The 25,277-nt window shown below is 42.6% G+C and overlaps 2 protein-coding genes across 6 annotated transcripts in view; one reads left to right on the top strand and one right to left on the bottom strand.

Moving 5' to 3' along the window:
* Nucleotides 1-17,119, bottom strand: part of ap2b1 (adaptor related protein complex 2 subunit beta 1) — a 35,731-nt gene extending 18,612 nt beyond the window's left edge. The window contains exons 1-14 of one of the 4 annotated variants that reach the window (XM_020048300.2): nucleotides 17,101-17,119; nucleotides 14,092-14,177; nucleotides 13,652-13,757; nucleotides 10,459-10,594; nucleotides 9,811-10,056; nucleotides 8,684-8,874; nucleotides 7,485-7,706; nucleotides 6,953-7,073; nucleotides 5,933-6,028; nucleotides 4,133-4,248; nucleotides 3,873-4,038; nucleotides 3,133-3,231; nucleotides 2,325-2,584; nucleotides 1,987-2,182 (exon numbers count right to left, since the gene is read on the bottom strand). In XM_020048300.2, the coding sequence (XP_019903859.1) occupies nucleotides 1,987-2,182; nucleotides 2,325-2,584; nucleotides 3,133-3,231; nucleotides 3,873-4,038; nucleotides 4,133-4,248; nucleotides 5,933-6,028; nucleotides 6,953-7,073; nucleotides 7,485-7,706; nucleotides 8,684-8,874; nucleotides 9,811-10,056; nucleotides 10,459-10,594; nucleotides 13,652-13,757; nucleotides 14,092-14,128 (1,992 nt within the window). In that variant the 5' untranslated portion in view covers nucleotides 14,129-14,177; nucleotides 17,101-17,119. Of the gene's footprint in view, nucleotides 1-1,986; nucleotides 2,183-2,324; nucleotides 2,585-3,132; nucleotides 3,232-3,872; nucleotides 4,039-4,132; nucleotides 4,249-5,932; nucleotides 6,029-6,952; nucleotides 7,074-7,484; nucleotides 7,707-8,683; nucleotides 8,875-9,810; nucleotides 10,057-10,458; nucleotides 10,595-13,651; nucleotides 13,758-14,091; nucleotides 14,178-14,734; nucleotides 14,928-17,100 lie in introns of those variants that run through there. The other 3 variants (XM_010870894.4, XM_010870895.4, XM_034293108.1) reach the window with 3 other exon arrangements.
* On the top strand, nucleotides 15,419-20,381 carry pex12 (peroxisomal biogenesis factor 12). 2 transcript variants are annotated; one of them, XM_010870891.3, is made up of 4 exons: nucleotides 15,419-15,701; nucleotides 16,699-16,716; nucleotides 17,106-17,644; nucleotides 18,648-20,381. In XM_010870891.3, the coding sequence occupies exons 1-4, from the start codon at nucleotides 15,579-15,581 to the stop codon at nucleotides 19,036-19,038; spliced, it is 1,071 nt and encodes a 356-aa protein (XP_010869193.1). In that variant the 5' UTR covers nucleotides 15,419-15,578; the 3' UTR covers nucleotides 19,039-20,381. The 2 variants fall into 2 exon arrangements, with proteins under 2 accessions (XP_010869193.1, XP_010869195.1); XM_010870893.3 differs by lacking the exon at nucleotides 16,699-16,716 and having other exon boundaries at nucleotides 15,420-15,701.
* Nucleotides 20,382-25,277: the final 4,896 nt, after the last annotated feature.

Genomic DNA, 25,277 nt, shown 5'->3' with positions numbered 1-25,277 from the left:
CAGAATGCATCGCAAATGACTTCATAGAGCACATTCTCATTTGAGAAAGAAATATTTGATGATGGGTTATTATATAACCCATCATGATTTAGTTGATATATTACACATTTCAAATATATACTGCTGAAGGATGATAACCCTCTCTGAGCCCTTAACTCTCTCTCTCCCCACTGATGACAGTGCACGGACTATTAAGAGCGTGGCATGGTAAACAAAAACAAAGAGACAGGCCCCGGTCAACCACTGGGGGTCGCCTCCACCATCTGACGGGAAAGGCAATGTGCTACTCTGCCTTACCAAGTCACGGTTTTTTTCAGAGCCCTGTAGCGCACAAGAAAAACTGCTGGTTGGGGTCATTTTTTGGAAAGCCCAGACTATCAGGAGTACCTACGGTTTGAGGTGCGTGTGCCGGTGCCAACAAGGCGTGCCAAGCCTCCAGTCTCTAGTGTATTAACCCGTCAGCATGGGACTGCGCGGTGACTTGTGCCTTCCTAGCTGTGCCGCTGTCTGGCTTCTCGCTGACACAGCTCAGCGTACATCTTCCTCACTGTCAGACAGGTGCCCCTGCATCACCTCATCTTAACGTAGCCCAGGTAATGGCACACCGACAGACGGCTATGAAAAGACTAAGCAGTGTCCCTGACTCAAGAGGCCCAAACAGGGAGGCTTTAACTTTTCCAGTACATCCACAAGTCCTTTTTATGAGCAACTGGACTCCATTATCTACCCAGTCATCTGTTATTATAGAACACCCGGGACAGGTAAAAAGCCATCCAAGTCCCAGATGGAAGGATAACTAGCTCTCCCGTATGTTATATCTTGTCATCGGGACACCGGTGCTGGATCATCCAGCCGACAGGGACAGCTGACACTTCTCTGTTTGAGCAGTGATCATATCATAAGCAAAACTCAGTTCCACACAGCAGAGACCGTATACGGAAACAAATCAATGGTAGGTCATCGCTTACATGACTATAATGCACATGGAAGCACAATGTATTCACACTGAAATGGTCCCATGTTGACATGGCAGTCACTTCTCATTCTTGGCCTGTCGGACAGAGCGCCGCAGGACTCACAGGACCCACGGGACCCACAGGATTCCTACTCCTTGGTCAAATTCAAACGACACCTTTAATGTCTATTTGAATGTTCGCACATTATCTTTAACACCAATAGTACTGTTTGACGTTGCCACGGTACCACCTAGCCGCTTACAGTGGTCTACAAACCCTTAGTGAAAAAGCAGCGTTTGTTTTTGTGAAGGCTCAAATGGACACAATACATGTCAGACTTTTTTTCACTTGACTTTATAAGCAATAAGTGAAAAAAAAGTCATTTTAAAAAAAATACTGTCAATGCCCTGGTTGCTGTTTCTGTAGGCAGTTGCATAAAAAAATCTGGATTCCTCCTGATGATATTTCTATGAGTACTGAGAATCAGGATCAAAACACAATTCCGCTTGAGCTCAGAGCGAATTTCCAAAAATGGAGTCATAGACATCCCAGCACACACAAATAAGAACAGTTTCAAGCTCAAAGTTTGTCACAAACACCACAAAGTTTTCAGTAACCAGTTGGAATTTACAATTTCTGTATAAACAAGGTGCATTAACAAGATTTTCTCTACCTAATATTTAATAATATGATTGTTAGGCAGACTTAATTTTAAAATGAATGCAAGTGTTTATGATAAATATTTGGTAATTGACTTGTTGCCTTAGTTTCCTGAAAATATATTTTTTAAACACAGGAGATAAATTCATTTGTGAAGAAATAACCAAAATTAATGTGGACTGTTCTACCACCTTCAAAGAGTTACCTGCATTTTCAGTGCATGGCAGAATGAATTTTTCATAGGTATAGCATCACAGACAAATATATGCAATAGCCTCCTGGACTACAATCCCCTCATCTTATCTGAGGTGAAGGGAACATTTTGGGGAAGCTTGTCATTTGCATCCGTGCGCCTCCCTCTGTCACTCACCAGGCTGTCGAGGCCTCCTCCCAGCAAGTCGACGGCCCCCATTTGCATAGAGGAGACTTGGGGAACATTGACGGGGGGACCCAGGTCCAGGTTGAGCAGATCTCCAAGCAGGTCTCCCTGGGATGGGATGACGGACTGGGCCGGTTCTATGGGGGCAGCTGGGCCTGTACTCACGGGGCTCTCGCCTGTGTCAATGCTGGGGGGGGGGGGGGGGTTGGAGAGCACACAGACTTATGTAACACCCAGGATGGCATTTCTCGGCGTCATACATAACCAATGACAGTGTAGTGCTGGTGGGGCTAGGGGAGTCTGGAGTAAGTTCCCGCTAACTGTCTCACCTGCCGTGCTGGATGGGCAGGTGCTTGCGGTGGATGCCGTGGCTGCCCTCCACAAAGGCGTTGGGAGGCTTGTGGTAGACGGAGGCCAGGGACCCAATGTGGCAGATGAGCTCGTCCAGCAGGGTGGGCTCAATCAGGTCCGTCTCCTCCGAGATCAGGGGCTTCTCAGACAAGACCACCTCTTTGGCGGTCACCGGGTCGGTGGACAACAGGCGCCAGTAGATGTAGCCTCGGTCGCGCAGGTCCGGGTTGTCGGAATCCTACCAGGACACAAAGAGAACCGTCAACGGTGAGATGGCGAGATTGAACTGGCAGAAGAAACATGTTGTATGTTACGGCTGGAATAACGTGTGGGACAATATCTTGGGGCCACTCGCTGGTTTAACAAGGATGTCTTCACTAGCATATGCAGGGTGAACTCTAACACTGAAAAACCATCAAACATTTTTCAACAAGTCCACTTGGCCAAGTCACACATCATCTTGTGCATAACAAATGTTCCATGTATTCTGCGTCCTCATCTGTGTGACCAGACTGAGGACCATGTATTCTGCGTCCTCACCAATGTGGCCAGACTGGGGACCATGTATTCTGCGTCCTCATCTGTGTGGCCAGACTGGGGACCATGTATTCTGCGTCCTCACCAATGTGGCCAGACTGGGGACCATGTATTCTGCGTCCTCACCAATGTGGCCAGACTGGGGACCATGTATTCTGTGTCCTCATCTGTGTGGCCAGACTGAGGACCATGTATTCTGTGTCCTCACTAGTGTGGCCAGACTGAGGACCATGTATTCTGTGTCCTCACCTGTGTGGCCAGACTGAGAACCTGCTGTACCAGCTCCTGAGTCTCAGAGGGCTTCTTGAGGAACAGCTTGACGATGGCGGTCAGAAGAGTGAGCTGGACCTGAAACAACCCCCCCCAACAGATGTTTCAATGGTCTGACCCAACACACTTCCTCACACAACAACAGCCCTCATCCCCAAGCCACATATGCAGATCTGAAATGATTACCTTAATGAAAGCATTGCAGCAGAAGTAACAGATGGAGCTAGTACCATATCCAATTCAGTCATTGCCCTAGTTTAATTTCCAGGCGGCGTAAAAGTCCCAAAGGCAACATCCAGGTTGTTTGGCAAGAACATTGTTTAATTAAACCAACCAAGTGAAACATAAATCCAATCTCTTCATATTTTTATTAAATCTCTTAGTTGGTTGTTGAGGTAGATTAGAATATGGTACAACTGACCTGGTTGCTTTCTGCCCAGGGACAACTGACCTGGTTGCTTTCTGCCCAGGGACAACTGACCTGGTTGCTTTCTGCCCAGGGACAACTGACCTGGTTGCTTTCTGCCCAGGGACAACTGACCTGGTTGCTTTCTGCCCAGGGACAACTGACCTGGTTGCTTTCTGCCCAGGGACAACTGACCTGGTTGCTTTCTGCCCAGGGACAACTGACCTGGTTGCTTTCTGCCCAGGGACAACTGACCTGGTTGCTTTCTGCCCAGGGACAACTGACCTGGGTGCTCTGCCCAGGGACAACTGACCTGGGTGCTCTCGTCGTGGAAACCTTCCAGGAAGCTCTCCAGCAGCTCGTCAGCATTGTCAATCCTCTCAGCATACTCGCCTACAATCCAGATCATGGCAGCGCGTGCATCCGGCTCATCTAGAGAGTCCAGGTTCTCACACAGTGTGGCGATGATGCTCTCATATCTGAGTAGAGAAAGGGTCGGGGTCTTCTGATAAACAAAGAGAATCTGGATATTTTTTTTGACAATTATCAGGATGGAGGGAAATGGACACGTACTTGTTGGGGTATTTGCGGAAGATATCCCTGATGACCACGATGGCCTCCTGCACCACATAGTTGACCTTGGTCTGGATGAGGTCCAGCAGGGTGCTCACACAGCGCTCAGCAGATTGCTATCAAGTAGACAAAAGAAACAGTCAACAAAGAAGTGATTGTTACAAATACACCATTCACTAAAGTAACTTTTTCTTTTAAAGCAGAACCCAGAGCATCATAGAGACAAAAAACATACATACTCCTTATTTTCAGGTCATGCACCCCAGAAGCACGACTGGTGTTTTATCTATTATCATTTGAAGGCCCTGCTCCACTGATGAAGGTCCAGTCAGTTTTATATAATCTGCCTAGTTAATAAACCTCCCGATAAAACTTGAACTCTAAACTATACCAAAACAAATTTCACACATTACAACTCATCACATAAATGAGGTACAGTAGCCTACAAAGGGGAAGAAAGTCACAGTTATGGGCTAGGGAAATCAAACAATACATAATTATGTTCATCACTGACTGCCTATGAATAATGAATACAGAGACGGGCCGTTTTGGTTTAATCTATGTAACTAAAAATACAAAACCTGTGTGTGATTGTGTGATTTTGAAAGGGACTGATTACACCTAAGTAAATTGAGGATTGAAAGGAGGGGGGGGGGGGGTCAAGACTTATCCAATTAATCTATTGAAATTTTGCATTTTTAATATAAAATCTCAGAGTGGTAACACTCCTGGTCCAGAGGTAACACACCTGGCTCCAAGGACATATGTGGCTCCCCATCAAAGACCAGGGTTAATTTACCCTTCACCCGTCTCCCTATGATCTGAAATCGCCAATAAAAGCCTTGGAAATAATAATAATACGTTAAATAAATTATAATAATCCTAAAATCTGGGGTATGTGGGAAAATATCCTAATTTCAATTCATGAACATTTTAGGCACTGAAACAACATACATTAAAATAACTGAACAATACTGTTTTTGTGCACAATTAGCTGTTGTTTAGGACCTTGTTTAGGACCCAACTCTGAAGCCGGGCTGAACTGCAAAGAAAACCATTATCCAACTGAATATTGCAGGTCAAGTTAACTTTAAGCAGGCAGGACAGTCAGTCAATCTAGCTTCCCATCGTCTTCTAAGATAGGAATGACAGCATGGCAGCTTTCCAACCTAGTGAAATTCCAGCAATTTGTAATGGCAGGTTAAACAAGATAGATCCAGAGGATAACAGGGGAAGAACACCTCAGAAAAGCCCAGCTGATTTATAAAGGTCCAGATTATACAGTTCCTTCTTCACCTCATTAATCAATATGGCTTGAAAGAGAAACAGAGGGGCTCTGAAGCAGAACTCTACATGGGGTGGGAGCAGCAGTACTGGCAGCAGGAGTAGGTCAATGCAGATTACCTACAACTACCTCATGAAGCTGCTTGAGAGAATTCCAAGAGAGTGCAAAGCTGTCAGCAAGGGTGGCTACATTGAAGAATCTGCAATGTGAAATTTATTTTGATCTGTTTTTGGCAACTACATGATTCAACTACAATCATGTTTCATTATTATTCGACAATTTGGAAAATAGTAAAAGGAAAATAACCCAAATAATTAATATTTGCAACTGTATTTATTGGACTCTTTGAATGAGGATGTCAAACAAAATTGTCATTGGTGGGTAGGGGGTTTCCTGAAGATCAGGTGTTTCTTTTACAACTGGGCGGCATTAACGGAACAGATATAAAAGAAGAGGTTCAGACAAAGAGTGAACAGCATTCGACTTGTTGTCCGTCAAGGACTTTGGATTAATACCTCCACTTTAATGGCGCAGCGTCCGATGGCTCTCACCGCCTTACGCACAAAATCAACATCCACCTCGGTGGCATACTCTTTCAGCTCCGCCAGCACCTGGCGACAGAGAAGTGAAGAGAAACTCACACAACGAAAGGACCAAAAAACACATCTCAACCTTAAGAGAACAGGTTAAGGACAGGATGTTAATGTTGATAAATGTGTAGGTTCAATGAAGAAAATGTACCAAAGACAGTTGGAGAATAGGAGTGGGTATCTATTGGATAATTTACAACAGGCTTGTCTTAGCTGTCAATCAGGCAGACACCTTGTTCATTAGGAAGTGCCCTGACTGGATGCCTGTTAGAGCCCCAGCTAGGGTTGATTAGGAGTTACGCAATGAGGTAAGACCGCGTCTGTCGAAATGCCTTTAAAACAGAGGTGCAGCTAATAAGACCATGAAGTCATTGTTATATTGGATACAGCCCTTAGCATTGGCATATTATTATTTTCCTGTGGGCTTTCTTGTTTAGTACAGAATGCTGCAGTACACCAACAACATTCTACAGTTAAACTACATGGTCAAGGAATACCACATGGCGAAGAATAATTTAAGCTGTATGGTACAAAGGGGTTCGGTATATGGACAGTATTTTACAGCTAGTGGGTGTTCTTAGATACAACCCAACAGAGAGCCTGGATATTGGCCATACATCACAAACTTCCAAGGTGTCTTATTGCAATTATAGATATTGGTTTACTGCCTATATACTACAAGTAAGGGCTTTTATTACATACAAAGCAACACAAAACCACTTAAAAAATATATATATTATTACCAATTTAATCAAGAAAAACTAAAATCATACCCCTGGTATACAGCACCATATACCATTGCCATAAGCATTCAGGGCTCAACCTAGACAGTTTGAACTGTCTGATGGACCACAGATTTCAGACAAGAAACAACCAGATTCAAACTACCCCATTTATAAATGTTCAGCACATATTACTGGAGGTATGGGTTTCCATGAGCATTACCTGGGCTATGTTGGCCTGGGAGGCCAAGCGAATCATGATGTCCAGTTTCTCCAGTTTGACGTAGATGGGGTCATTGTACTTGACAAAGAACACCTTAATCTCTTGCTTCAAGATCTCCGGCCTAAAGGGAACATGTGACAGACAGTATATGCGGGCAGAGAACATGTCTATGTTTATGGTCCTGATCTAAACCCTGAGGGAGAGGAAGGGTACAACAGAAGACAAATGCTGCCATCTAGTGGCCAGGAAAGGAAGACGGCCCAAAGCTACAGTGTGGGGCCAAGTCACCTAAACAACAACGTGCCATCTATCATGACAAATATTCAATAACACGGAGGGATTCACTTCAAGGGCCAAACAAACAAAATATGTTGGGGGCAAACAATTACTCAACCCAAATGTTGAGTTCTGAAGTTTTTCCATTCCTACTGTACTTTGGTATTATCAGAGAGTCATCTCCAGAATGAGACAGCCAGGCGGGGCCGGCGCACAGCACAGTGACAGGAAGTACATGTTCAGGCAGGCCCCTTACCTTTTCTGGACTATGAGGTTGATGTTCCGGAGGGCCACATACTGGACCTCTGGCTCCCCAGAGAGCAGGGTGACCAGCGGGGGGGACAGTTTCTTCAGCAGGGTGTTGTAGTAGTCCGACTCCTTGGGCAGCAGCTCCAGGAACTTCATCAGCACCTTGACGGCCGACAGCACCACCGCTGAGTTGGCGTGAGACAGGCGGGGCGTGACCCGCTCACAGATGCTGGAAGAGAGAAAGCGTTGGGCTAACGGCAACGTTGCATACTGACACTTCCAAAACCACGTCGAGGACACGCCGGCCTTGACGTTCTGAAGAATTTAGAATGAGCTCAGTGGAGACCGCAGGCTGATGTTACACTTGAAGAACCCTCCCCAACATGCCCGTTCGGGCTACATGTTATGTTGGCCACTGTTTGCAAAGCACGTAGGACACATTTAGTAGGTTTGCTGAGTATACTAGTTTGCAACATTGTACCAAGGTCAATACAGACAGAGCGGTGAGACTAGGCCTATTCTTTAACCCTGCCAATGCAACAGCAGACCAGCAGCCGAAAGACACCCAACCGCTACAACTTGTTGCAACGGGGGCATCCCTGGCAGTGGATAATAAAACAATTCAACAGCTACAAGCACCCGTTTTGGGTGCATCCTCAACAGCAGGCGGCAATAAAAAAATTGAGTTAAATTGTTCTACCTTTGGACAACGTCTATTGGCTCAACTAGGCAAATAGGCCTGTCTCAAAACCAATATTGTCAATGACCTAAGTCTTTAGAAGTATTAAGCATGAGATAATACTTACAGTATTACTTGTTTAAACGCTTGCCAACACATTATGTAAACATCCTCAGGTATACAGTCCGTTTAGAATAGCCCAAAGAGGTCCAACGCTGAATCCTCAAGCCTTTAATAATCCACAAAAACCTCAAAGATGGATGACAGTAGGGCTATTAGATGCCTCATGTCAATTCCTCAACAGTCAGAAGACACCAGCCCAGCCAATATCATCCCAGTTAGGACTTAACCGGGTGAAAAAACTGTGACAAACATAGCCCTGTCCACCCCTAAAGACAGGCAAGCGGGGAAGGTTCACACAAAAAACATCCAATGAAAATCTTGCTTTGGTGTGTGACAACGGGATATGGAGGTTGTGGGTAGAATGATACCAGAAGTGACTTGTTTGAGGGGCTGTGTGTATGTACCTCTGGGCCTCGCGTTCATCTTTGGGGTTGTAGTTGGACAGGCAGTCCAGGATGAAGATCTGACCCCATTCAGTGCACTCGTTGAGGGCCGTCAGCAGTTTGTTGATGTTCTGGGGGTTAAGATCCAGCAGGTTGCTGTTGGGGTGGGACTCGCTGATCTCAGACAGAGCTGCCACCGCATTGGCCACCACCTTAAGGGTCAATCAGACAGAGTGGTGAGTGGTCGGGGAAGATTATGATGATCCCCAACTTGTCAGGCGCTGGCCTGGGAGAGCAAACCATTTCATTGGAGAAATAATTCTAGTTAAGAGTAACTATGCTAAGCCGGTCCCTGAACACAACATTTATTTAGTGCTTGACCCCAGGCCGAAAAATGAAGGTATGAGAAAAACGTTGCACAGTTTACACATTCAGCTAACACTCTTTTCCAGAGTTGACTTAGTGTCCGCATACATTAAAGGCACATAAACAGTCCGGACCTCTGGGCTTAATCTAATCCACCATGGGATTGATACGCAGTCTGGGCCAGGCCTAGGGGCTCAGTCTAACCCATCACAGGATCGATGCGCAGACTGGACCTCGGGGCTCAGTCTAACCCACCACAGGATTGATACACAGTCTGGACCTTGGGGCTTAGTCTAACCCACCATGTGATTGATACGCAGTCTGGACCTTGGGGCTTAGTCTAACCCATCAGGGGATTGATACGCAGTCTGGGCCAGGCCTAGGGGCTCAGTCTAACCCATCACAGGATTGATACGCAGACTGGATCTCGTGGGTCAGTCTAACCCACCACAGGATTGATATGAAGTCTGGACCTTGGGGCTTAGTCTAACCCATCAGGGGATTGATACGCAGTCTGGGCCAGGCCTAGGGGCTCAGTCTAACCCATCACAGGATTGATACGCAGTCTGGACCTTGAGGCTCAGTTTAACCCACCACGGGATTGATATGCAGTCTGGACCTCAGGGCTCAGTCTAACCCATCAGGGGATTGATACACAGTCTGGGCCTCTGGGCTTAGTTTAACCCATCAGGGGATTGATACACAGTCTGGGCCTATGGGTTTAGTCTATCCCATCAGGGGATTGATACACAGTCTGGGCCTCGGGGCTTAGCCTAACCCACCATGGGATTGGAGTCAGCGATGAGGTCCCTCAGGGAGTCCAGGAAGCCCTGGTCCTCCACCATCTGGGCGTTGATATCGTGGAGCTTCGCCACACACACGGCCGCCGTCTTCCTCACGTAGGGGTCCTCGTCCTTCAGACACTTCCTCAGCGGCTCACAGAGGTACTCAGTGATCTTGTCCACACGGATGCAGCCCATAGTACGCACAGCCAGGGCCCGGATCAGGGGGTTGGGGTCCTCACAGTCCTGGGAGATGGAAGGGGAATGTGTGAATGGGCATTACAAGAGCTACAGTGGTTACAGCCTTTTCAGCAGACGCTCTTAACCACAGTGACATAACACCACATGGTGGACAACCACACAACCCAATAAGATTCAGAATCTTTTACTCAATTAAATAGCTATCAGCAAAGTTGATGCCAGATGGGGTTAAACTAGGTTGTGTAAAAGTTCAGGTGTATTCTGATGTAAAATGGAACGCTCTGTCTTGGTGGACGGTCTAGCGGTAATGCCACAGCCTCTGACACGTAGTGTCTCCACAGGTTTAAATCCAGCCCATTACCTTTTCATACAATCCGTTGCCAAACTTTCCCCTCCGACAAACTCTATTGAAAAAATGTAACAATCAGAATAGATAAGAAGGCTTGCCTTGACAAAGCTGTTGACAGCCATGATGGCCATGTCTGGTTGGCTCTTAGCATAGTTCATCAGGTAGAGGTAGACCAGCTTCTTCAGCTCCAGGTTGTCAGTCTGCATGCAGTTGACCACGTCTGGGAACAGGGAGCTAAAGGCCAGACAATTGTAAGCTCATCACTTGAACACACCAAGCTTTAACAATGAGATGAAAAAAGTCTGAAAATGTTGCTTTAAAAAGGCACTGTCAGCTATTTTTGCAATGAGGCTCTTTATTTCCTTCCCTAGAGAAAGATTATCTTGCGGATACAATTTTAGCGTTTCCTTTTATTTATTTGGTAGTGAACCTGTGTATATTTTTATCCATACACTCACCTAAAAGATTATTAGGAACACCATACTAATACTGTGTTTGACACCCTTTCGCCTTCAGAACTGCCTTAATTCTACATGGCATTGATTCAACAAGGTGCTGAAAGCATTCTTTAGAAATGTTGGCCCATATTGATAGGATAGCATCTTGCAGTTGATGGAGATTTGTGGAATACACATCCAGGGCACGAAGCTCCCGTTCCACCACATCCCAAAGATGCTCTATTGGGTTGAGATCTGGTGACTGTGGGGGCCATTTCAGTACAGTGAAATCATTGTCATGTTCAAGAAACCAATTTGAAATGATTCAAGCTTTGTGACATGTTGCATTATCCTGCTGGAAGTAGCCATCAGAGGATGGGTACATGGTGGTCATAAAGGGATGGACATGGTCAGAAACAATGCTCAGGTAGGCAGTGGCATTTAAACGATGCCCAATTGGCACTAAGGGGCCTAAAGTGTGCCAAGAAAACATCCCCCACACCATTACACCACCACCACCAGCCTGCACAGTGGTAACAAGGCATGATGGATCCATGTTCTCATTCTGTTTACGCCAAATTCTGACTCTACCATCTGAATGTCTCAACAGGAATCAAGACTCATCAGACAAGGCAACATTCTTCCAGTCTTCAACTGTCCAATTTTGGTGAGGTTGTGCAAATTGTACCCTCTTTTTCCTATTTGTTGTGGAGATGAGTGGTACCCGGTGGGGTCTTCTGCTGTTGTAGCCCATCCGCCTCAAGGTTGTGCGTGTTGTGGCTTCCCAAATGCTTTGCTGCATACCTCGGTTGTAACGAGTGGTTATTTCAGTCAAAGTTGCTCTTCTATCAGCTTGAATCAGTCTGCCCACTCTCCTCTGACCTCTAGTATCAACAAGGCATTTTCGCCCACAGGACTGCCGCATACTGGATGTTTTTCCCTTTTCACACCATTCTTTGTAAACCCTAGAAATGGTTGTGCGTGAAAATCCCAGTAACTGAGCAGATTGTGAAATACTCAGACCGGCCCGTCTGGCACCAACAACCATGCAACGCTCAGAATTGCTTAAATCTCCTTTCTTTCCCATTCTGACATTCAGTTTGGAGTTCAGGAGATGGTTTTGACCAGAACCACACCCCTAAATGCATTGAAGCAACTGCCATGTGATTGGTTGATTAGATAATTGCATTAATGAGAAATTGAACAGGTGTTCCTAATAATCCTTTAGGTGAGTGTATAACGTGGTCTCACACGCAATGTTCAACCTAACCTGGCCAAGTGCATGGCTGCACACCACTTCTAGAACTGTCGTGCAGCGTCCTCACAGTCACCCTGTCTCCAAATCTAAAATTAGATTCCACCTCCATGCCAACAAGCAGAACATCTGACCATAGAAAGACCCACTGATGTCTAGTAAACTCCAGGCACTGATTTTAATGTCTTACAGAGTGTGAAGGCTTTCTTCTGGCAAGACATCCAAATAGGTTGTTGGCTTTGAAAGAGGCATGTAACTGCAGTTTGAGACATGGATGCACCAAGATTCGACCAACTTTGGCAATTCTCCAATTTAAATCCTTTAATTATTAATAATTTCTAGACAGGTTCACACAATCAGTTTATTAAATCCTCCTGACAATTGCCCTAATAACAGAATTAGGTATTTACAGTCTTGTACCTGTATATTTTTACTGCCGTTTCCAAATTTCTGAAAGTCATCAACCTTTTTTCTGATTTAATTCGTTTTCTCTGACTTCACCCATGTTGTAAGACCATTACAAGGATTTTGCATTTGAGTTTTGCAAACAGAACGTCTAAGAGGTTTGGTTCATTAGAATTATAAGTTCCAATCATGAAACGTTTTGGTTTTGAACAATTTTTCCACAATTAATGTGCGAGTTATTCACATTGAGTAAACAATCAAGCCAACAAACAAGAATGCCATTCTCTCCTCATCTTCTCCCAGAGATCCAATAATTACAGAGGACATTGTTTATTTGCCCAGTTGTATCAAGCTGCTTTGAGCAACTCTGATGGTACCAAGGGTCTACGACAGGTTCTCAGCTATGTGGATACAGAGGAGCTTCAAATGCTGACTTTCTCCTTCGCAGCCTAATTGTTTAGGACCTTTGGGAGCAGTTCCTTCCTTTGCTTCCTAAAGTCAATAATCTCCTTTGCTTTGCTGAGTCTAAGGGTGAGGATATTATTTTCGGGGTTTGGCACAGGGTCCTAATTGGCCAGTGTAAAAGATCCCACCCCCAACATACTGAAGAATATTTCCTTGCGAAACTCAGTTCACATGATTACAAAACATTTCAACAGTGCCAAAGCTCCAAGCACAAAATAAATCTGCAATCTCAAGTGGAATTACAAAAAGTTATGAAACAGATCACAACACAAAATGTTATTATATATTTGCGAATTGTACTTGCAACCACTAATCACAAGGTTTTGACTACAAATGTGTCAATAAAAACCCATGGAATCCTGTCACTAATGTAACTCCATTCAAAAAGACATTCTTGGGGTTTGTGACAAACAGCCAAAATATAACAGCTAATTGCTGTATCCAAGCACTCCATGTTGAGTATTGCATAAGAACAGCTCTTAACCAAGGTATATTGGCTGTATGTAATGCGGATTAGGTAGACTGAGATAAATGATGTTGCTACAAACCGCTCGGAAGACACTAATGAGATAGATAGCAGAAAACTGCTATCATGAAATCACACATTTGCACTGGCTCTCTTCATGGTGGTGCAATAACAGAGCAGATGCAGCTCCCAGGTCATTAGATTAATAACGTCCGAGGGATGTATGGGTCATGTTTCACAGGACACAATCAGCTGTTCAGTACCTGACATCCTTGCCCACGGTCATAGCTGCAATGACCTTCTTCACCGCCTCCTTCCTCTTCTCTTTCTTCTCATTGTTCAGCTCTGCCTTCAACTCAAAGATCTCCCCTGTAACAGGAAACAGAGGCAGCGTTAGCAACTGTCTGATCTACTGTGGGGAGTTTCTCTGGGTCAAATAGAACTGAGAAAATCTGTCGTGTCTCACACTTGCAGAGTTGTGTATACAAGCAAAAGGAGTTCTGTGTACACCTTAATCAAAATTAAGGTGTACACAGGTGTAGAGATTATCAGGAATGTGAGAAAATTTTAAAATGTGTTTAAATTGCATTATGTATTACTGTCAATAGCAGCCTAATGACAGGCATGCACTCAAGGTTCAGGAGGTATGACAAGGAAAATAACAACAAGGATGTGACAATGAAAAGAATACCTAAAGCCTCACCTTTTTTATTTGTGGTAAAATACTTTGAATCAGTCATTTTTGGTGTTCTTCAAAATCGGATTTGTTGGTGTTCTTCAAATCGGATTCTGAGAAAAATCCAGCATTAGACAAAAGTACACAGGAACTGGAACATACCATAGTCCTAGAGGCTACCAGGACAGATTAGTGTGAGTTTAGAATATAATGTAAGCTTCTGAATCTATTGTATAGAATTGAATGGTAGGCAATAAACAAAGAACAAATATGACACCATATTTTCTCATTAAACTGGTGGACGGCAGTGTCCAACAGCAATCACTTCAAGGTACAAGTAAATAAGTATCTGACAAAAAACGGTCTGGAAGGCAGTTTACTGCCTTGTTGTACATGTACCACAGAGGAAAAACTGCTTGGTCAATGGAATATCAAGCTAAGTAAGCTATTATGAATGTAACTAGCCAGTAAAAGCACAACAAAACAAGTATGTCCCATTAACTAGTTAACGTTACAATTTAATATTTTTTGGGTGTGACCTCAGGCCAATGAAGGATGGAAAATAGCTGTCCATATAGCTAAGCTAACTAGCTAGTCATGCGAAAGCCGTCCTTGGTACTTCGGGAAACGTTAGCTAGCTATACACAGTAGCAATTACGTAAAAACGTACCAAAATCGTGATAACAAGTCGTAAGGTACAAACTAATAACTTCTACAAGAAAATGCGTGGCTAGGGTGAGAGAATATCCTCGCTACTTTTGAAGTGGAAAGATGTGTTTCCTCCTTGATTGCCGCAGAGGGATAGCTAACTGTGGAAAGATGGAGTAGTCCCGGAAAAACAAAATGACGGTGTCGGAGACAGAAAGGCGTAACACCGGAACACATTTATTTTTGACCGGAAATAGCCGGACAATGTTATTAGAGGGACGGACACGCACGCACGCACGCACGCATATTTGGTCAAAGATCATTCGATGTTTATATTTATGCACATTGTTCCACAAACCCAACATAACCTAAATTTACGGAAACAAAACGAATATTCCAAACATATTTCGCGACATTGTTATTGGTAATATGAAAGAGAAAAAAATAATAATATCATCTGGCTGGTTAGTCTAAGACGATCCCGTATTTCAGTTATTTGCATTTTATGCATTTATTTGACATTGGAACATGTTTTAAAACCCACACTTTATACAAATGTAACTTAAGTATGAAAAATTATTAATCATTGTTAAATCTTAGACAGTTATTTTTCATAAATCATTAATAGTTTTATGACACTTTTCTACGCCGGTGACTTTTAATTTGAAATGTTCCAATATTTCCTGACCCGGATGTGCTTTTTTTATTTATTATTGCTCACAAGATGATGAGTTGTGCAGCGTTGAACTTTGTGTAGGCCTAGTTAGAACTAGAGTTATAGTCTAACTCATGTTACTCACCCATACTTGCGGTCACTGTAACATTCTAGTTAAACCTGTTGCCAACCGTTTTTGAACTCACCTGCCATGGCTGAACTTGGTGCACATTTGACCACTACAGCTACGGATGATAGAGCGTCGATATTTGAGGTCCTAGCGCAGGACTCCTTGATGGGTGCTGTCAGACCCGCCTTGCGACACGCTGTGAAGGTTCGATGATATTTTCCAACCCCTATAGTTTTTGCTGCAATATCTGCTGACTTCATGAGAAACTATATACAATAGTTGTCAAACAGCGTGTCTATAGAGTCATAATAGTGGCCCGGTATTCCGGCTGTTAACAGCCGAACGTAAACGTGTCAGAATGCCATAATAGTTCAGTTTGGAAACAGCTGGATTTAAAGTTTGCACACATGCTATTATATTTGTGCAAGTGTGTTGGAGGCCCTGGTCTATAGATTCTCTGATTAATTAAGATATCCTCATAAACTACAGCAATAGCATTATACTGTTGGTTCTCCTGATGTGGCTAAATCTTTCGTATTAGCCACATGTCTTCTTAGTTCTTGGTTGCCCACATATAGCCTGGGTCGTTATTGAATTACGGTGGCATTTTGGTAGGCAGGGTACCAGTCTCTTCGTCTTACATTCCACTCCCTGTACTCCATGCCATACTGGGAATAGACGGGCTGCAAATGGCCTAGTACGTTTGGGCAGTAATCGATAGTTTGCTGGTTCTAATCACTGAGCCTATGCATCAAAACATGTTGTTGTTGAGCCCTTGATGTCCCAATCATTAAATTATATGTCAGCTTAATGACTTGGATCATGTTTTACTATTGTAAATTGTGCTGCATTTGACAATATTTTGTATTCATCAGACCCTCTTATTCGAACTTACATAACCAGTTATGGTCAAGTGTCACTGGCCAAGGGCAAATCAGCAGGTGTTTCACCTTGTGGGCTAAGGGATTTGAACTAACAACCTTTTGGTAACTGGTCAACACTCTGACCTTTAGGCTATCTGCTGCCCAGTTATATGAATAACCGTGTTTCTCACAATGTCATTTAATTTAAATTGACGAACAACATGTGACACTGGATTTAAAAAAACAAAATGTCAATGGGATAACCAAATGAAGAACATACTAAACGGGTGAAATTTTCTAATAATTTACTTTACAATCTTTTTGCCACCGGAGAGAAGACTCAAGATCTTTGTGCTGTATGTAGTCTATGTTGTTGTAATCTGTGATTTTTATTTACATTTTATTATAGTTTAAAATAAATTCTCACAATTCCTTAATATCTTTGAATCCCCAAACATATTATTACAACTCTACACATCTCTACAAGGACAAGCCAATTTGCTAGCCACCCGTTATTTTTTGTACTGAATACATACAAGGGCAATTTATATGATGTTATTTTTATGTTCAACAATGTTATATAAATTAAACATATTAGCCTACATGTGGCCTTATTTTTCCTGTAAGTCCTGAGAGATCATTGTCAACTGTACATTAAAATATGACCCAATGCTGCTTTGGTGACATTACTGTATGGTTCAAGTTTGATATGATGCAATTTCCTTTTCTCAAAATATTACCTCAGGTTCTAGCAGAGTCCAACCCGTCCCGCTATGGATTCCTCTGGCGGCGATTTGATGAGATTTACGCCATTCTTGATGTATTGCTGCAGCACCATTTTCTCTCGCGGACTAGTGCCTCATTCTCTGAGAACTTTTACAGCCTCAAGCGTGTTGCTGCTACAGGGGGAGAAAGGCCAGCTCACCTAGGTCTACGTGGGAAACACCACTGGTATTCGCTTATCCTTCTTGTTCTAGTTCCTTACCTGAGGGACAAGCTGGAACAGGTACTGGCCAAGCAGAGGGACGAGGATGATTTCTCCATCCGCCTACCACAGTCACCCTTGCAAAGGATGTACAGGGCTTTCCTGGCAGCCTACCCCTATGTCAGCATGGGCTGGGATAGCTGGGCCTTCTGTCAGCAGCTGCTGTATGTGTTTGGCCGAGCCAAGACCCACTCACCATTTCTGTGGCTGGCAGGGGTCAGGCTGGCTCACCTTACAGGACATGACATCTCAAATATGGACCTGAAACCAGCCACCCCTTCCGTGGCCATAGGCTCAAGGTAAGAAGGTCATTGGGGCATCCTCCAGAAAGCTTATAGGTAGTTTACTTCTTTTTTACATGTAGTGTTATTTTCACTCATTCAAAGCGTTTGTGTATATTTTGATTGTTACATAGGACATTTTAGAACATTGAAGAGATCAGTATGGTTTCTGCAATGAAGGACTGCATTGCATGATACTATCATTCACTGGTATAAATCCATGTTTGAATGAGGATGTTTATAGCAACAAATAAATGCTAGTATGCAGTTATTTTTATAACACAGTTAAACACATAATTGCATTGTAGTCAATGGAAAGCGTTGACACAGCAAATGTACTCTGGAAACAAAACTTTTGTTATTGGGAATCAACTACAAGCACATAAAGAGGGAAATTACAGTGCCTTCCAGTATTATTTTCACCCTAGCTCAAAATATCTTATGAATCCTACCTTTATTTGAGTGATTGCTTTTCACGAATAAATATTTTATTTAAAAACATGCCACAATTATTGGCACCCCTGCATTTAGTACATTGTGCACCCTCTCTTGGCCAAGATAACAGCTCTTCAGCGCTTACAAAGAGGAATTCCTTCCATACAGGAACTTAACAGATCATTTAGAGTCCTTGGTCCTCACTTGTGTTCCCAAAGACTCCGGTTTAAAATGTAAAATCTTAATCGGAATATACATTAATTATATTTTGTCAATGACATATTCAAGGGGTCCCAATAATGGTTGCACACATTTTGGAATAAAATAATAATTTCTTGATTACATTTAACTTCTTATAATTTTTTTAACTCAAAAGCTTGATTTATGGGGTTTCAAGATCATGCTGAGAAACACCATTAAACATTTTCCACAGCCTTTTTTGTTTATATCTACCTAGGGTGCCAATAATTCTGGACGGCACTGTTGGTCAACGTGTAAGAATGGGTGAACTATCCCTATAATACACTTTGGAAAGCATTTAGCCAATAATTATACTTCCTCTAATGAGATGTTCATTCTTCCTTAGTGTTAATGAGAGGCTGAAGAGGTTGACGTCAACATTGGTGGGGGGTGCGGCTCTGTCCCTGTCCACAAGTCTCTCCGTGGGCGTGTTTTTCCTGCAATTTCTCGAGTGGTGGTACTCCTCAGAGAACCAGAGCACCATCAAGACACTGACCTCTCTCCCCACACCACCCCCTCCCATTCACCTCCAGGACCAACAGCCACTGACCAGATACTGCAAAGTATGTCCACTCTGTCGCAAGGTCCGCATCAATGACACGGTCCTCGCCACCTCTGGTTTTGTCTTCTGTTACCGCTGTATTTATGTCTACATTAAAGCCAACCAGAGGTGTCCGATGACAGGGTACCCAACTGAACTTCAGCACCTCATCAAGATTTACTCACCAGAAAGCTAGATAGAATGTCATTTCTGTTCCCTTGAGGGACGTCCACAGTTATGTCACAATGACAGTTTATAATGGAATTGATTTGTTGGTTGTTGACTGTTCATTCCAATCATTTGTAAATCACTTTATGGTTCTATTATATCCCTTGCATCTGTGACCATTTGACGCTAAAGCAGTTAGGGTATATGGCCAGTATACCACAGCTAAGGGCTCTTAAAAAAGAATGCTAATTTATTCAGCTTCTTTAGCAGTTTTCCATTGCAAAAATAATCTTAAATTGCTTTGCATTTAAAAAAAGAGCATAAAAACATTTGCTAGTGCTGTACATTACAGAGGATGTCTGGACGATTGTACTGTACAACAATGAGAGATCTAAAACATGCAGGGCAGGGGGGCTCCCAGGAGCAGGGTTGAGAAACACTGAGCTAGACTGTTGTTTTTTTATCGCAAATAGACTGAAACACAATCCAGAAAGATTCACATACAGTAGTGTAGCGGAAGGAGGGGTTTGTAAACCGGGGGAGAAGAGCAGGTTGTTCGGTGGCAGGCTGGCATGCATTTAAGGTGTGAAAAGATTTGGTGGAATCCACAGAATGAAAAATGAATGTATTACTGGCAGCACGATCCAAACAAACCAACAGTTATCTTAGGCTTGCTAGTATTGTTAGCCATTTTAGAAAAGCAGATTTTCCATCAAATTGGCAGGCAAAAAACAAATACTAACTTCAACATAATATATACCACTTTAGCTATTAAAAACCAAAAATAGCTTTTTCATCCTTGTGCAGGCTGCCTTACCGAGCCATGGCAACTATAGAACTACTGTTATGCAGGATGCAACACACAGTGCCTGGATACAGCCCTTAGCTGTGGCATTTGACTGAACAGCACAAGCCCCAGAGGTGCATTGATGGGAACTGGTTACCAAAATAAATGCAACAGTAAAAAAAAGTATTTTTTCAGGGTAATGTGGATGTATCAAGCTTTCAACACCCAGGACCAAAACAAACTGGTTTGAAATAACCGATATACAAGAATTGCTTAGTGCAATTGCAAAATATTAAAAGGTATAGCATTGTGTGAGAAGTAATATAACATTACTAGTCAGTGGCTGCAGATATTTTTGTTCTTTTACTATGTGCATATGTATATATCCAGTGCTTGTCACTAGGATAGCATTCAAGTGTTTAATTCAGTTGTATCTGTTTTGAACTGCAATTTAATAAATATTATGACATTACATTTGGAGCATTTTTCAAATGATGCTTCTAATGGAATAAACTCCATGAAATTGTTTGGCATTTATTTAGAAAATATGACTTAACATGCAAATAAAACTGGATTTTATTTAAGGATAATGATCATATGAAGCCATTTATTGTCACATAGTTGTTTGGCTCCTTTTTAAATCATAATGATAACAGAAATCACCCAAATTGACCTGATCATAGGTTAACACAACCTTGAATGTTTGGCCTTGTTACAGACACACAAGGTGACACATGAAATGAATGAAAGGTAAATTTCCCACACCTGTGGGTTTATAAATTGCAATTAGTGTCTGTGTATAAATATTAAATGAGTTTGTTAGCTCTCATGTGGATGCACTGAGCAGACTAGATACTGAGCCATGGGGAGCAGAAAAGAACTGTCAAAAGATCTGCGTAACAAGGTAATGAAACTTTATAAAGATGCAAAAGGATATAAAAAGATATCCAAAGCCTTGCAAATGCCAGTCAGTACAGTGTGTTTGTTTCAACGAGCACAGTATGACCATACTTGAACAAAAATGAGCTGCATGGTCAAGCTGGCAGAATGAAGCCTTTACTGTGCAAATGCCACACAAAAGCCTGCATACAATATGCCCGACAACACCTTGACACGCCTCAGCTTATGGCACACCGTAGTTTGGAGAGACGAGACCAAAATAGAGCTTTATGTTCGTAACCATAAGCGCTATGTTTGGAGAGGGGTCAACAAGGCCTATAGTGAACAGAATACCATCCCCAATGTGAAGCATGGTGGTGGCTCACTGATGTTTTGGGGGGGTGTGAGTTCTAAAGGCACAGGGAATCTTGTGAAAATGGATGGCAAGATAAATGCAGCATGTTATCAGAACATTTTCCAGCACGAAAATGACCCTAAGCATAAGGCAATTTTGACCCTCCAGTGGTTACAGCAGAAAAGGTTCTGGAGTGGCCACCACTGTCTCCTGACCATAATATCATTGAGCCACTCTGGGGAGATCTGAAATATGTGGTTCATGCAAGACGACCAAAGACTTTGCGTGACCTGGAGGCAGTTTGCCAAGACGAATGGGCAGCTATACCATCTGCAATAATTCAGGGCCTCATAGACAACTATTACAAAAGACTGCCCGCTGTCATTAATGCTAAAGGGGCCAATACGCAGTTATAAAAAATAAGGATATGCAGACTTTTGATCAGTGGCCAGTTAATGTTTTTCTTTGTTGCCATGATTTGTTTTATGATTGTGCCATTCTGTTATGGCCTACAGTTGAATGTGAATCTATAATAAATGAAAGACGTTTTGCCTGCTCGCTCGTGTTTTCTTTACATATATTACCATTTCTCCAAGGGTATGCAAACGAGCACAACTGTAATCCCTCCCCAATGAATTTGAACATGATCTTTGCCAAAAAAAAAAAAAAAAGACATTATACCGAGCCTGCATTTCCCACTGGATTCATTTTTGTAAACTGCAAAGACATCTGAACATTTCCAAATATAACTAGGATGTTGGAGTTTGTTTACCTTACTGATGGGGCTTTCAGCAAGTGGCAGAGTCTAGGCTAGAACCTAGTTTGTGTTGGCTGCTTAGCGCAAGGAAAAAGAGGGCCTTGGACTGCTGCACCACCTGGGTGGCCCATTTGCAATAATCCCAAATGTATTCTTATGTCTTCTCTATCAATAAAGCAGGAAAGGCCCCAAAGAAAATCTACAAAACAATTACAGTGCCTTGCAAAAGTTATCAGACCTTGACCAGTTCTCAAATTTTGCTGAATTATAAATGGTACATTGAAATGTTGTTCTGTTTGATATTTTTACAATTTCCTCCCAAGCTTCAGTTACCTGCATGTTCTCTTTCAGTGTTTCCTAGTATTTTGCTCCATCCATTTTTCCTTCTATTTTAACAAGATCCCTGCTGATGGGAACCATCCCAACAGCATGATGTTGCCACCACCAGCCTTCACTGTAGGGATGGAATGTTGACGAGACGAGACCTAAAAAAAATATTTAGGTCTCGTCTGAATACAAAACATTTTCACACAACTCAGGTAGGCCAAATGCTTTCAGATGGTACTTTTTTTTTAGTAATGCTTTCTTTTCTGATTCCTATAGAAGCCAGTTTTATGCAGACCATTTGATATGATTACCTGGTAAACCATGATTTCATTCCCAGCCTCTACCGCCTTCAAAGTGATTGTTGGCAAGTCTTTGGCTTCTAACACAAGTATCCTTCCTGTTTGAAGGCAGAGGTTTGAGGGACAGCTTTTTCTTGGCAGTGCCTGGGTGATGTGATAAAACGTTCACTTAACAATTTTCAGCTGTGCTCAGTGGGATATCCAAACACTTAGATATTATTTTGCACCTTTTTCTTAATCTACAGTGGAAAGTTAAATATGGACAGTTTATTTTGTCTGTGTTAAGTGGGAGCTTCCAGAGTACAGGGATTGCAACAAACTATATTTTAGTAATTTTTTAAATATCAAACAGAATTACTTTTCAGTGTACCATTTGTAATTCAGTCAAACCAGGTTAGGCATCTGAATACTTTAGCAAAAGTGTATGTTCATGTAATCAGTTTCAAAGATCTAGCACACCGTCCCCAGTCAGCATTCCACATTGTTCATGGGTGTGGGGACGTTTTTGTTATTTGTAGCCTGTTGGCTAGCCTTAACCAGCTAGTACCATCAGATTATATGCAATAATAAGCTGACGGCGGCCCTGCTTCAGTCTTGCCTTGGGGGTACACCAACGACTTACTCCAATAATGTATCTGTAAAACTACTCAGTTTTACAAATGACACCATTCTGGTTGATCTTGTCACTGACCGTGATGAACGTGAGTGTACCATGTAAAGGCAGAACAGCTGGTGTCATGGTGCCATCAAATTAACCTGGGACTGACGTCAAGAAAACGTCGTCCATCAGACTTGCAGGCACCAAAGAAACAAAACCTCAACAGTTAATCATGATCCACCTTTACACGTTAATCACTCTGAGTCAGCTCATCGCCGTCTGGTTTGGGTCTGCATCTATTAGCTGCAGGGATGAACTGCAACACAGAACGATGTGCAAAAGGGGTGATTGGATACCACCGCTTCTCCAGCAAGGTCCTACGTGACTTGAGGACAACGTGCAGCAAAGATTATCTTACCCTATCCGAGCCAGTTGACCCCACTTTAAAAACAGGTCAGTCAAGAAAACCTTCCCAGCAGTGTGGCCCTCAGCATTCAGCCATCTCTCCAACAGAAGCTAATGAGGCTCATAGCATAGATCAAAACAACTCAAATGTGAACTAAACAGCAGCGCCATACTGCACTCAAACGTTGTGCATCTCTCTGTCAATATGTAATACTACTATGTGTACAGTTATATCCATGTATATTACATGTCCACCACCCATTAGTTATTTTTTGTGTATTCTGTCTATTGTCTGCCACTAGCAGCACCATTACACCAAGTGAAATACAGAGTATGTGTAAATATACTTAATGAATTAAGGTGATTAGGAGGAACTGGTGGAGTAGGTGAGGAAAATCTTCTGTGCAACTGATTGGCTTACTGTGGAACATGCTGCTCTGAGCACTGCTCACACTTGGTGATATTGGCAGATTTGAGGCAAAGAAAAAATCTGGATGCTCCAAGTGCCATTAGAGTGTCCGGGATCCCAAGAGAGCCGTCAACTGCAAATAGTTCATGTGCTTACCATTTACAGGCTTTATTTTTACATTTTACATTCCTGTGATTTAGTGCTGTTTAGAAAAATGTACTTAAGCATTAATTGGGAGGCCGTTGGTAGGTTTAAAACATGTAGTCAACTCAGACCTAAAGCACTTAACCAATTGACATGAACAATTTGTTTAAGGTATCAATCAGAGACAATCCATAGAACAATACTTTGTCTATGAATATACATTTTTCGTAAATACATTTTTGCAGTAGATTACATTTACAAAAAGATCATAACCTTCGTTAGTCCTAATTTAAGACTCCTATTTTAGGGCTAAACCTACATGCCGATTTAGGTGAATGTGATCTATTGCAGTCTGGCTGAAGAGTCCTGCAAATATGATATGAGAGGGAGTGTGGCCTCCCATCCAGCTCACTCATTAAGGTGACATCAGCTAAAAAGTTCACCCATCTTGTTGGAGTCCAGCCCACTCTATGTATAGAGTTGAGTTTAAGGCCACTTCCTTTGGACCTGGCATGGCTTTGAGAATATAATGCACCTCAGATCAGATAGCCTCAGTGGCTATTAGATCCATCAGAAATTTTCAACAAAGGTGATCCAAAAAAAATTCTTTTACACAATGCTCTAAAAATACATTATCTGAACAGCTTTGTTGGACATGCATTTACAGTCAACTTAAGGAGTATTGTAGTATTTCATGAAATTGTTGACAATAGCACTAAGCATAACTAATGCAATAATCAAAAAGCTGAAGAGGTCTGGAATCGTAGCAAACTGTGGGGACACATGGAACATATTGCCTCGACACACAATGAGAAAGATGGTGAGGGAGGCAAAGAAAAATCCAAGAATCACAGTTTCAGAAATACACTGTCTACTGGAACCCTATCAAGTCTCAAAATCAATTGACAGCTCTGAGAAAGGGCTGCACCAAAACTTTGCCAAGTGTTATAGGAACTACACTTAGAATTATGTGTTGTAGTCAAATGAGACTAAACAATTATATTTTTGACAAGGCACAGCATCAGTATGTTTGGTGGCAAAAGGGGGACTGCAGAACCCCTTCATTGTTCCTTCAATGACAGTTGATTGTTCAGGTGTCTGATATGGGTGACATACATGTTTTACAGTTCCAGACCTCTGTAGCAATCTTTAACATAAACGTAGCAGTCTTTAACATTGGTTTCGCTACTTCAACAGAAGTAGTGATGCCAAAGTCAGCGTGCCGTTGCAAACCGTTTAGCTTCCTCTGCTAACATTCACCTGGTCCCACACTGGGTGCGAACCTGAGGTACCTTTTGGATAGCCAC

Source organism: Esox lucius, chromosome 7 (assembly GCF_011004845.1).
Source record: "Esox lucius isolate fEsoLuc1 chromosome 7, fEsoLuc1.pri, whole genome shotgun sequence".
Classification (NCBI taxonomy): Eukaryota; Metazoa; Chordata; class Actinopteri; order Esociformes; family Esocidae; genus Esox; species Esox lucius.
The sequence above is the reverse complement of the archived record's forward strand: the minus strand, read 5'-3'. Positions and strand labels throughout refer to the sequence as shown.

Excerpts from the sequence above, each read along its gene's own strand:
- pex12 (XM_010870891.3), top strand. The coding sequence starts at position 15,579 with ATGGCTGAACTTGGTGCACATTTGACCACTACAGCTACGGATGATAGA. Across the intron at positions 17,645-18,647 it reads TCCGTGGCCATAGGCTCAAG|TGTTAATGAGAGGCTGAAGA; the intron begins GTAAGAAGGTCA and ends ATTCTTCCTTAG.